This window comes from Mustela erminea, chromosome 6 (genome assembly GCF_009829155.1).
Source record: "Mustela erminea isolate mMusErm1 chromosome 6, mMusErm1.Pri, whole genome shotgun sequence".
NCBI classification, from domain to species: Eukaryota; Metazoa; Chordata; class Mammalia; order Carnivora; family Mustelidae; genus Mustela; species Mustela erminea.
The window spans coordinates 7945855-7960018 of record NC_045619.1 but is presented as its reverse complement, the minus strand read 5'-3'; the positions used below and the strand labels follow the sequence as shown (position 1 = coordinate 7960018).

Here is a 14164-nt window from a genome sequence, read left to right as displayed (position 1 = left end):
AAGTCCTGCGTCAGGCTCCGCACTCAGCACGGTAGTCTGCTTAAGGATTCTCTCCTCCTTCCTCCCAGCCCCCCCTCCCCCACTCACCGGTACACAATCTCACCTTCTCTCTCTCTAAAATAAATAGACATATCTTTGGAAAAAAAGCAAAAAACAAAAAACATGATTTCATCATAACCCTCACAGAAAGACACTGAGGATTGTGACAAGCATAAGAGAGTCTGATTTCAGTTTCCAAAGGCTCACTTGTGTTGCTGACAAGAGAATTCCAATTATAATATAGTGATGAAGTATACCGATAAACAGTAATCTGTCAAATCAAAAGACGGATACCAAACACTGACTGAGTTAGGATGGGCTTCTCAAAGGCAGTGATGCCCAAACAGAATACTGAAGGACAGGTAAGAGTTGACAAGAAGAGCAGGGACAGAATGGTAACTCAAATAGAAGGCACAAATGTAGAAAAGTCAAGGGAGTTTTTAAAAAGTTTAGTATTTCAATCCCCAGCATCAAACAGTCAGAAAATATTTTATAAAAATATACCACTGATAATGTCTACCCCCCAAAGAAGACACCTGGGAATAAACCTAATAAAATATTTGCATGATCTTTATGGAGAAAATTGCAAAGCTCTGTGTAAAGACATCAAAGAAAACCTAATTAACTGGAGAGAGAAAACTAACGGACAGATAAAACTAGTACCCAATACGTAAAATGTGTGTTCTCCCAACTAACCTACAAATGATATGTTCCAATCAAAATCCCAAGAAGTACACCAAAAGACAGACAAGAATTTCATAGCAGCATGATTTGTAATAGCCCCAAACTAAAAAAACCCAAATACCTACCAAAAGTAAAATAGACAAATTCCACTATAATCATAAAACAGATGAATTATATTCCAATGAAAACAAACTAGAGCCACACACAATTTAACACAAACGAATTTTAAAACAAAGTAAGCCAGGGACGCCTGGGTGGGTCACTGGGTTAAAGCCTCTGCCTTCAGCTAAGGTCATGATCTCAGGGTCCTGGGATCGAGCCCCACAGAGGCTCCCATGGAGCAGAGAGCCTGCTTCCCCACCCCGTCTCTCTCTGCCTGCCTCTCTGCCTACTTGTGAACTCTGTCTGTCAAATAAAATAAATAAATAAACTGTTTAAAAAAAAAAAAAAAAGCCAGAAACAGAACATATATAGCATGATTCCATTTACATGAAGTTTAGAAACTAGCAAAACTAATTCATGGTGTTGTAAGTCAGGATGGTAGTTTGCTTTGGGTAAAAAGAGGGAAACTTTTGAGGTTTTGGGATGCTGGAAATATTTCCTCACAAAGCAGCAATTATACACAGTATTCACTCTGTGACAATTCAACAACCAGGACACTTACAATTTGTGAGGTATTCTATACTAATGTTATATACTTCAATAAAATTATAAACAAAAATAAAATAAAATAAATAATAATAACTAAATACAATATAAATAAATAATAAATATTTAATATATAAATATATACATAAATATATAATCAATAAACATAATAAATAAAATATAAATAATAAATAAATAATAAAAATAAAACAGCTAGTGTCTGTAATTTCCTTGGAAATGCATCAAAAAAACACAATGGATTGATAGAGGGATGAATAGACATGTGACAAAGCAAGTATAACAAAATGTTAATGGCAGAATTTAAGAGGCGGACATAAAGATCTTCATTGTAAAACTCTATCATTTATTTTGAAACTTTTCATAATAAAATGTTGGAGGAAAAAAAAGTCCCAATGAGGTTTCTGGTTTTGTTTTATTTTTGCAGAACGCCACAAGCTGGTTCTAAAGTTATGAAAAATTAAAAAGGGCAAGAACAGTCAAGACAACTCTGGAGACAGAAAAGGCAAGAAAAAGACTGTCCTAACAAATAACAAAACTAATCATTAAGCAGTAATAACTAAGATGACTAGTTACTAGTAGTAACACAGATGAACAGAGACCAGTGAAACCAGAACAGAGGACATAAAAACGAACTCATGCACACTGAGAAACAGATAAAGCTGACACTAAAGATCAATACAGTCGGGTGCCTGGGTGGCTCAGTTGGCTGAGCCCCTGCCTTCAGCTCCGGTCATTGTCCCGCAGTCCTGGGATCCAGTCCCATATTGGGTTTCCCCTACTCCACAGGGAGCCTGCTTCTCCCTCTCCCTGCTACACCCCCTGCTTGTGCTCTCTCTGTCAAATAAATAAAATATATATATATATTTTTTAAAGATTTTATTTACTTGTCAGAGAGACAGAGAAAGTACAGGCAGGCAGAGTGGCAGGCAGAGGGAGATGCAGGCTCCCCGAGGAGCAAGGAGCCCAATGCGGGACTCGATCCCAGGACGCTGGGATCATGACCTGAGCGGAAGGCAGCCACTTAAACGACTGAGCCACCCAGGCGTCCCCAAATAAATAAAATCTTAAAAAAAAAAATCACTACAGAAAAGTAAGACTTTTTTTTTTTTTAAGATTTTATTTATTTATTTGGCAGACAGAGATCACAAGTAGGCAGAGAGGCAGACAGAGAGAGAGGGGGAAAGCAGGCTCCCTGCCGAGCAGAGAGCCCAATGCGGGGCTCGATCCCAGAACCCTGGGACCATGACCTCAGGCAAAGGCAGAGTCTTTAACCCACTGAGCCACCCAGGTGCCCCGAAAAGTAAGACTTTTTGATAAATAATGATTCATAGATTAGATGACATGCACTTACAGAATACTTTTAATAACTCACAGGAAAATAAAAATTGAACAAACACAAGTTGCAGAAGAATACACATAATTCTCTCTCTCCAATAAATATTTATTGGAGAAATAATAAATCAATATTTAAATATAAATCAATATTTAAATATATTTAAATATAAATCAATATTTAAAGGAGAAATAATATTTTACAATTATTAGGAATATATTCATATGTTAAAAAAATACAGAAATACTTGGCAATAAAATATCAAATTTATTTGATATTTATTTATTTGATATTTATTTGTTTATTTTATATTTAAATATAAATCAATATTTAAAGGAGAAATAATATTTTACAATTATTAGGAATATATTCATATGTTAAAAAATACAGAAATACTTGGCAATAAAATATCAAATTCAGGGCAGTAGTTACCCCGGGAATGGATGAAGATCCATGGAGAACAGTGCATAAGCCAGATGGCCTGTGCGTATATAAATATTTGCTATATTACTATTCCCATCTTTTCTGAAATCTTGTTTTTATAACAAATTACAGTTTTTATAATTAACAAAAGTTTGAAGAAAGAGAAAGAGTGCATTCTTTTAGGGGCGTCTGGGTGGCTCAGTGGGTTAAGCCTCTGCCTGCAGCTCAGGTCATGATCTCAGGGTCCTGGGATCAGGCCCTGCGTCGGGCTCTCTGCTCAGCGGGGAGCCTGCCTCCCCCTCTCTCTCTGCCTGCCTTGTGATTTCTGTCTGTCAAATAAATAAATAAAATTAAAAGAAAAAAAGACTGAATTCTTTTTTTTTTTTTTTTAAAGATTTTATTTATTTATCAGAGAGAGAGAGGGAGAGAGAGCGAGCACAGGCACACAGAATGGCAGGCAGAGGGAGAAGCAGGCTCCCCGCTGAGCAAGGAGCCCGATGCGGGACTCGATCCCAGGACGCTGGGATCATGACCTGAGCCGAAGGCAGCTGCTTAACCAACTGAGCCACCCAGGCGTCCCAAGACTGAATTCTTTTAAACAGTACTAAAAAGCAAAAACTGGGGCACGTGTGTGGCAAAGTTGGTTAAATGTCCAACTCTTGGTTTTGATTCTAGTTATGATCTCAGGGTCGTGGGATTGAGCCCCACGCAGGGCTCCACACGCTCAGCTTGGAGTCTGCTTGAAATTCTCTCTCTCCCTCTTCCTCTGTGCCACCCCTGCCATGCTCACATGCTCCCTCTCTCTCTCTCAAAATAAATAAATCTTAAAAAATTAAAAATAAAATAAAATAAAAAGCAAAAACTACGGGTGCCTAGGTGGCTCAGTCGGTTAAGCATCCGACTTAATTTCAGCTCAGGTCATGATCTCAGGGTTGTGAGATCAAGCCCTGAATTGCCAGACTCAGTGTTCAGTGCCGCATCTTCTTAAGATTCTCTCTCTCTCTCCCTCTGCCCCTCCCCCTACTCACACATAAGGGTGTGCGCGCTCTCTCTCTCTCTAATAAGTAAATAACTTTTTTTTTTTAATTTAAAAACCAAAGACTAGGAATGGGGAAATGAAAAGAGAAGCTAATGAAACAGAAAGAGACCAGACCCTGCAAACCTTGTAAAACATGGCTTTTGTTTTTGCCCCCCAGAGCAGTCACTGAAAACTATTAAGCTAGGGAGGTCTAAAAGATTACTCTGACAAGGTATAGGATAATTTTCCTAATGACAAAGGCTTATGTATCATTTAACTCCTAATATTAGTATAGTTTATGATAGGAATGTTCAATAAATATTTGCTGAATTAATGAATTTATGAAAGGGGTTGGGAGGGAGAAGCAGAGAAGTAGAAAGACAACTCAGAAAGCAGTTGTAATAACCCAGGCAGGAAATGCTGGGCTTATAATGATCACCTAAACTTACTATTTCTCTATGCCATAAGCATAGTAAGAGTAAAGAAACTTTCAAGGACGTGAAATAAAGTAATGATCACGCACATGAAGACCTTGGTTCGAATTAGGCAATGCAAGAATTCCGTATGTACTCACCATTCTTGCGCTCACTAAGTGGAGGCAAATTGGGATTCCTGCCAGGGTGGAGGCCTAGGGTCAGCTCGGGCTGCAAGGAGAGCTCCTGCAGTTCATTGGCAACAGCTTCGCTCTGGGGGCTGGGAGCCGCAGACAGGGAGACCAGCACTGGTTCATCATCGTTTTCGCCAGCCCCTCCTCCGTCCAGCCCGTTCACAGCAATGACGGAAGGGGGCAGGCACACTACACTGGAGAAATCCACTTTGGCTTTCGTGACGGCAATCTGGAAATGGAAGGGCAGACAAAAGTTGAGATGTCACTGTGAAGCGACAGACTATGTCACCGGACATATGCTGAATACTATTCTAAATTGTACTACTGGCAAGCTACCACTGATCTTAAGCATTTTCTCTCAAGTCAGAATCATTTTTAAATTAATGTTTACTGGGGTACCTGGGTGGTACAGTCAGTTAAGCATCTGAAAATTGATTTTAGCTCAGGTCATGATCTCAGAATCGATCATAGGGTCGTGAAATCAAGGTCCGCAATGGGCTCTGCACTCAGCGGGAAGCCTACTGCAGATTCTCTCTCCCTCTCCTGTCCCTCCTGTTTGTGCTCTCTCGGTCTCTCTCTCTAAAATAAATAAAATCTTTTTTAAATTAAGTAATTGATATTTACTATGCTCACAGAGTGCATGTGATTTCAAGTCTGATGCTGTCCCCAACTATATCTCTCAGGAGGACAATATACAAATGAAATAAAAGCAGCACACACAACCTCTAATGGGATAAAAGGAAACAGTGACCAAGCAGAAATAGTTACGGAATAGATGTTATCCTCCAACTACCAAGGGGAAGTACCTTGAGAAATAATCCTTTTAATGAGTATCCAAAAGGTATTAAAGTCTTATAGTGTACCAACATTATCTAGGGGAGAAAATTTCTTTAAGAAAACAATCCCCGGGGCGACTGGTTGGCTCAGATGGTACAGCAAGTGATCTTGGGGTTGTGAGTTCAAGCCCCCCACTGAGTGTATAGCTTATTTGGAAGAAACAAACAATGTCCAAGCCATTAGATTTCATAAAAAAATATAGAGATGTATGTTTGATGATAAATATTTGTCCAAATATTTTAACTTACATGAGTATTTAATCATAATATCCAGAAATGTGTTATTAAACAGCTGGCAATGTAAGAATGAGATCTTTAAAAATGATATAGAATACATTATAACATGAAAGTCTTTTCTTTTTTCTTTTCTTTATTTATTTGTTTGGCAGACAGAGATCACAAATAGGTGGGGGGGGGGGGGAAGCAGGCTCCCCGCTAAGCAGAGAACCCAATGCGGGGCTCAATCCCAGGACCCTGAGATCATGACCTGAGCCGAAGGCCGAGGCTTTAACCCACTGAGCCACCCAGGTGCCCCGAAAGTCTTTTCAATAGCATCTTTTCATTAAACCATAGCATGGACTAATGGTTAAGTGAATTAGGAACTTATTCATTCACTGAATCCTACTATGCAGTTAAGAAAAAATTTTATAAAGCATTTAAAGTGTGGAAAATGCTGACTAATATGTAGGAAAAGATATGAAAATGCATACTCATATATAAAAATATCATCCAGAGGAAAAAGAGATAATAGGGAAACACAACAAAAACACAAAATGGGTCTTGACTGGACTATGAACAATTTTCTTTCTTTTTTACTTTCTTTCGTTTCCAAATTTTCACTAAAACACATATATATTGTTTGTATATTGAAAAACCTATAGTTCTTTTTTTTTTTAAGATTTTATTTATTTATTTGTCAGAGAGAGAGAGAGCACAAGCCTGGGGGAGGAGCAGAGGGAGAGGCAGAAGCAGGCTCCCCACCAAGCAAGGACTGGATCCCAGAACCCAGGATCATGACCTGAGCTGAAGAAGACGCTTAACTGCCTGAGCAACCCAGGCATCCCAAAAACCTATAGTTCTTCATCTAGAAAAAGGACCTAGGAGCTCCCTGCAGACATCAGTGAACACTTTAATTTGGAGATGAGGAAACCAATAAAATACTAGAAAACTATGAAATGAAGAAAGGCATTAAAAACTAAAACTAAAAAATAGGGGCACCTGGGTGGCTCAGTGGGTTAAGCCTCTGCCTTTGGCTCAGGTCATGGTCTCAGGGTCCTGGGATCGAGCCCCGCATTGGGCTCTCTCCTCAGCAGGGAGCCTGCTTCCCTTTCTCTCTCTCTCTGCCTGCTTCTCTACCTACTTGTGATCTCTGTCAAATAAATAAAATCTTAAAAAAAAATCCTAAAAAATAAAAAGACCATCACATCCTATCTTCATATAAGGCTACAGTGTGCCCAAACATGGCCGTAGTTCTGACTGATACACCTCATAAGTATAAGATAAACTGGAAAAGATCCAGATTACAGCAATGAAGATGGGGGACTGACATTAAGAAGAGTGAAGATATTGAGAAGGACTCTACTCCAAAAAGGCTGGAAGAAGACGAATGAGGCAAGTTCAAGAGAAAAAATATTAGGGATTCAATACCAGGAACTTAATGTTCTAAGCGGTAGAAGGGGCAAACAATGGAAAATGATTTTTTTAGGGTTTGAACAATTTTAGGAATTATAAAACAGCAAATGTCTAAGCAAATTCAGAATCTAATCTTCAAAGAATTTTTTCCCATCTTGCCTGTGACTTAACCATTTAAGCTGTGTCTCTGTGTGCACTAGGGGAAAAAGTGTTATACGTGATTAGTCCATCTGGCTCAGTACTCTTTGCAAAAGACTCTGAAAGAGCATGCCTGCTTTCCTTAACAGCAGACTTTTTTGACTTAAAGTGATATGCAAGGATCCTTTGAGACCCAAACTCCTTAGGACTGCAGGCCTCAGGCCTCAATACCCTTCTCGCCCTGATACACACGCACATGTGCTCACCCATGCACACACACGCACATGGATGATGTCACTGAGACGTGTTCTTTTTTTTTTTTTTGGTAGATTATTTATTTATTTATTTATTTGACAGACAGAGATCACAAGTAGGCAGAGAGGCAGGCAGAGAGAGAAAGGGAAGCAGGCTCCTGCTGAGCAGAGAGCCCAATGCGGGGTTCGATCCCAGGACCCTGGGATCACAACCTGAGCTAAAGGCAGAGGCTTTAACCCACTGAGCCACCCAGATGCCATGAGACGTGTGTTCTTTTAAAAAACAAGAACTCATAAGTGAGTCCTAAACTAAAGTAGGACAGTATCAAACCTTCAGCCCTAAGACAGAGGAAAAGGAGGTTCATATACAGTAACAGGGTTTGTATAAACAATTGGTAATATACAACACGGTTCAGCCATAAGGAAAGAAGGAAATCCTGCCATTTGCAACAACATGGATGAACCTCAAAGGCATTATGCTAAGTGAAGTAAGTCAGACAGAAGAAGACAACGTATGATCTCGCTTAAGATTTATGGTTACAAGGCACTGGATGAAGGTGGTCAAAAGTACAAACTTCCGATGAAAGAAGTACTAGAGATGTAGTATACAACACGACGACTACAGTTAACACTGCTGTATGGTGTACCCGACAGTTGTTGAGAGTAAATCCTAAAAGTTCTCATTACCCGACAGTTGTTGAGAGTAAATCCTGAAAGTTCTCATCACAATGAGAATGTTTTTGTATCTATATGAGATGATGGATGTTAAAACCAAACTTATGGTTGTAACCATTCCACAGTATATGTAAGTCAAATCATTATGCGGTACACTTTAAACTTACACAGTGCTGCATGTCAATTCTATCTCAATAAAACTAGGGAAAATTATGAAGTTATTCCTCATTAAGAGTTCATACCGCTCATTAGAAAACTAATGAAATTTAGCGGAGATGGTAACAACTGCGTATGACAGACCTTATAAAACGGTATTTGCATATTAACTAGCACTCAATAAATACTTGCTGGAGGCACCTGGCTGGCTCAGTAGGTAGAGCATGCAACTCTTAATCTTGGGGTCATGAGTTCAAGTCCCATGTTATGGACAGAGTTCACTTAAAAAAAATTATAAACTACCTTAAAAAATAATATATATATGCATTAATACATACATACAAATATACTTGTCTGAACAAAGACAGAAGCAAATGAAAGATACCTAAAGATAATCTGGGGACCAAGACAGGGAGGTCTTGAGGAAAATCTGAATGGTATAAGGAAGAATGCACGAAAGATACGAAACATTAAAAATAATGCTTGGAACTCAAGGGCAGGAACTCCTGTTAAATTTCTGGGCTAGAATCATAGTTTCATATAAAAAGTTCTTCACCAAAGAGCAAAACCCCATGATTTCAGACTTAACTAATATCTGGGGCACTATAACTTGAGAACTAAGCAAAATTTTACACTTCTTTTTGGGAAGGGATGATAGAATAAAAGAGTGCCAGCAGTTTTAAGAGAAAAACTGGGGCACATGGGTGGCTCAGTCATTAAGCGTCTGCCTTCAGCCTGGGTCATGATCCCGGGGTCCTGGGACTGAGCCCCGCTTCAGACTCCCTGCTCAGCGGGAAGCCTGCTTCTCCTTCCCCCGCTGCTCCTCCCCCTGCTCATGCTCTCTCTCTAATAAATAAATAAAATCTTAAAAAAAAAAAAAACCTTCTTTAGCAAGTGATGTATTTTTTAAAAAAGATGAACTAAAATACTGCTTCATTATGTATAATTCTTCCCTGATTACAAAGGAAATGAACATATTGAACGCTATTACGTACATAAGTATTTTTTATTTCAGATGAGTTATCAGTTCATTAAAAAAGGTCTGATACTAGTACTTACTGGATATAGAGTCTCAGTCCTTTGCAAGATAAAGTTCTTTTTTTGTTTTTTAAAGATTATTTATTTATTTATTTGACAGAGAGAGAGATCACAAGTAGGCAGAGAGGCAGGCAGAGAGAGAGAGAGAGGAGGAAGCAGGCTCCCTGCTGAGCAGAGAGCCCGATGTGGGGCTCCATCCCAGGACCCTGAGATCATTACCTGAGCCGAAGGCAGCGGCTTAACCCACTGAGCCACCCAGGCACCCGCAAGATAAAGTTCTAAAGATCTGTTGTACAACAATGTGAATTTATGTAACACTACTGAGCAGTACACTTAAAAATGGGTAAGATGGTACATTTAATGTTATATGTATTTTACCACAATTATTTCAAAATGGTCTGTCAAGATCTCTCCTAAAAAAGTAATTTACTAGGCTAATTCATATTATTCACTGAGCTTGAAAGAATAAAACATCTATTCTTTAATTTAGGTCTCACTAATTCAGAACAACCTTCCTCCTATTACTTTGGATTAGATGATGATGATTGCTGACATTCAGAGATTCAATATTTATGCATGTTACTACTCAAGGGACAATAAAGATCTATCAGAGAATACCAAGCTTTTTTTTAAATGAAGCCTGAATTTAAACTGCATCAGTCTGTAATTCTGGCATGCACTTAATGCACATAACCAGTACTTGCAGAAAATATTAAAAAAAACTGAAGTGTGGAAAATGGCCCCCTAAAAAAGTCAACCCAGGTCTAGTGTTAGGCATGAAGGGAAAAACTGAGCTTATAAAGTAATTTTCTTAGAATACATACATTTTTAGGGACGTCTGCATGGCTCAGTCGGTTAAGCGTCTGCCTTCAGCTCAGGTCATGATCCCAGGGTCCTGGGATTGAGCCCACATCAGGCTCCTTGCTCCATAGGGAGTCCGTTTCTCCCTCTTCTTCTACCCCTCCCCCTGCTCCTGTTCACGTTCTCAAATAAATAAAATCTTAAAATACTTATTTATTTATTTTATTTAACAGATTAAAGAAAGGCATGTCAAATTCTGTAGTGATGCAGTTATGTTTGTGCCTGTCAATGTCTGGAATGAAAGAAAAAGCAATCCGAAAAACACTTTATTGAGAAAATCTGAAAAACTGCTTTATTCCATTCAGAATTTATTTTAATAGCTTAGTAACTGATTAAGTTCCATATTTATGGAATCACTAAGGGCTTGGAGATCACTTTAAATTTTCATACATATACTTCACCACATAGTTTTATTGGGTAAGTTATTACATGCTATGGTGGTCTACTAATGTTTTCAGTAATTACTATTTCAATGATTTCAAAAGCTTCAGGATATATACTTTTTTTTTTTAAAGATTTTATTTATTTATTTGACAGACAGAGATCACAAGTAGGCAGAGAGGCAGGCAGAGAGAGAGGAAGGCAGAGAGAGAGGAGGAAGCAGGCTCCCCGAGAAGCGGAGAGCCCGATGTAGGGCTCAATCCCAGGACTCCGGGATCATGACCTGAGCTGAAGGCAGAAGCTTCAACCCACTGAGCTACCCAGGTGCCTCCAGGATATATACTTTTAAAATACCATTATTAAACTGCATTACAACAAAATTCTTCCATAAAATCATGGGCCACGGGATGGGGAGGTAGGTGAAACAAGAGTGGCAATGCTGGTAGCCGCTAAGGCAGAGTACTGACTAGGTACATGGGGACTTACTAAACTATCATTCTCTCTGCATTTGTGTATGCTTGACAACATGCTTATAATGCTTTAAAAAAAAAAAAAATAAGGTTATTGCATAGAACAAAGTGAAGACCTGGTAAGACATAAAGCAACATGTCCTCAATCTAGACCTTAGAAAATAAGCCAAACAAAAGTCAAAATCAAGCACTGACAAAAGAAAAGAATATTTAGCATAAAATATATACATATATAGAAGATTTATTTCTCTAGCAAACATATTACTTCTACTCATTTTTAAACAGCCCACAGAGGAAAGTCCTAGTAAACTCTGACAATCTAGACACAATATCCAAAAGTGTGGAGGTACAGTCACTATGGATTAAAATGTCTCCTCTACCAATTCCTAAATACTCCTAAAATTTTATTTACTGTATAACCTGCAAGAAAAAGAATCTAAAAGCATAATATTTATCTTAGACTATATGTATTATGTTATTTAGGAAAATGTAAAAGTTGTATCTCAAACAAAATACTTTCTGAAATGTCTCAGAGGAAAAGTAATTAAAATGACCAAAAGGACGGGGTGCCTGGGTTAAAGCTTCTGCCTTCGGCTCAGGTCATGATCCCGGGGTCCTGGGATCGAGCCCCACATGGGCTCTCTGCTCAGCAGGGAGCCTGCTTCCTCCTCTCTGCCTACTTGTGATCTCTGTCTGTCAAATAAAGAAATTAAAAATAATAATAATAATAATAATAACCAAAAGGAAAAAAATCCGCGCCATGTTTTGGTGTTGTAAATTTATAATTCCACTCAGTCCGAGATCAAACTTTCTTTTACATCATAGGATCACCAACTCCAATTTCTTGGCTGCTGACTCGCATACGATCAGTAGCAGACAGAACAAAAACAACATGGGGGCAGGGTCATCTCCCACAACCCATCTGTTTCACTCTCTTGCTGTCCTGATGCTGCCTCATCTTTTCTCCACCCCACCCCCTTTTGGGGCTGCATGCCTTCTGCTGGTGCCCAGTGGCATATGTAACTAGAAGCAACAGCACAAAATGTGTTAGAGAAATGGAAGAGCTCAGGCAGACAGCTGGTAACTCTAAATAAGTATGTATTAGCAGGATTTTTAAAAAGTATGACCTATGACAGAGTTCATTTCATGCAACTAAATGATATGGTTCTCCTGAAAAAAATTTTTCTGTATAAAAACTGTTTTCAGGGGCGCCTGGTGGCTTAGAGGGTTAAGCCTCTGCCCTGAACTCAGGTCATGATCTCAGGGTCCTGGGATCAAGCCCCACGTCGGGATCTCTGCTCAGCAGGGAGCCTGCTCCCCCACCACCCCCGCCTCCATCTCTCTGCCTGCCTCTCTGCCTACTTGTGATCTCTCTGTCAAAAAAAATTTTTTTAAAGCTGTTTTCAATCAATTAATGAATTCCTTTTAGATGGATAGGTTATTTTCCTTGATTTATCTTCAATAATAGAGAAACCAAAATCTTAGCAGACATATATATACATTTATACAGATGAATTTGACACAAAGGAATTCAAGAACATGTACTCTCTGACAGCATACTATGTATGAACTAGGCACTGCCCTGGGTCCTACAGGGAGTGAGGAAAGTATCAATCTTGCCCTTATCTCTGTCACTATCACCCCCATCATCTTCAGATGTCTTAAAAACTACTCAGACATCTAGGGATGGCAGTATAAGGCCTTTCTGTTCCCTCTTCATCATAGAAATCATCTAAAACCAAGGAATACAAGAAACAGAAAAATACAACATCTGCCTAAAAACAGGAGAAGGCACACACGGAAGAGTGGTGTGGCTGTGAATTCTCTGACATTGTCCCGTTGGCAGAAAAAGGTCTATTTTCCCTACACTGAAAGTGAGCTGGCCTAACTGCTTTCACCAACAGAGTACAGTGAAGTGATGCTAAGCCAGTTCCAGATACAGACTTCTGAGAAACGACTAGCTTTTTTCTTGGTCTCTTGGAGCCCTATGTCCCCATACAGAAGTCTAACTACTCTGTTGGAGAGACCATAATAAGTCAAGGGGCACCCCAGCTGGCTCAGTCAGTAGAGTACACAACTCTTGATCTCGGGGTAGTGAGTTCAAGCCCTACATTGGATATAGAGATTACTTAAAAATAAAATATTTTAAAAAAAAAATTTTAATGTTTTTCTAATCTTAAAAAAAAAAAAGTCTAAAGACTATCCTAAAAGGAACAGGGATCCAGTTGAGACTAGCTTTATAGACATGCCCACCAAGGTATCAGGCATTTATACTCTTGGTCTGTCCAGGCAAGCCCAGTCATTTGCTGAATGCCACCATGTGGACCCAAGTTAATACCATGTGGAGCAGAAGAATCCCCAAGCTAAGTCCTGCCCAAATTCTTTAAGCCACAAAACTGGGAGATATAACAGATGACATTAATACTGGAAACAGATAGTAGAGTATGCCTTCAAATTCTGAAAAGAAAAATGTACTTTCAAATGAGAATTGCTTATACAGCCTATCAATCAAGTGTGAGTAGACATTCCAAGCTACAGAAGTTTTATCTCCCAAGTAATTTTTTCCAGGAAGCTCCACGAAGCTATGGCCTTTGCTCACTTCACCTTTTCAGCTCCACCTGGTCATTCTATAGGGAATCAGTCATCCAAGTTTTCCTTCTTCTCCCAACAAAATGGATAATGGTAACAATATACCATTGAAACAGTACAAGCAACAGTAGTTGCTTCACTTCTCACCACTTCTCTCAAGCTCCAACCATATGTACCTGCTATGCTGCTCTCTACGTGTGACCATCTATATTGTTTCTTCCTCCACAATCTACCCTCATCTCCCTCATCTCCCTATTATCCATCCCCCTCTTACAGATCAGCTTCCCAGATCCCAGGCTCGCTACTGTTACTGCTTACTTTTACTACTATTATAATGGATTGATCCTCCACTAGACGGTAA

The 14164-nt window shown here is 39.1% G+C and overlaps 1 protein-coding gene across 3 annotated transcripts in view; it reads right to left on the bottom strand.

The window, feature by feature from the left end:
- Positions 1-14164, bottom strand: part of MRTFA (myocardin related transcription factor A) — a 160479-nt gene that overhangs the window by 115668 nt on the left and 30647 nt on the right. For 2 of the 3 annotated variants that reach the window (XM_032346174.1, XM_032346175.1), the window contains exon 2: positions 4741-5002. In XM_032346174.1, coding sequence (XP_032202065.1) covers positions 4741-5002 — 262 coding nt within the window. Of the gene's footprint in view, positions 1-4740; positions 5003-14164 lie in introns of those variants that run through there. The other variant, XM_032346178.1, reaches the window with a different exon arrangement.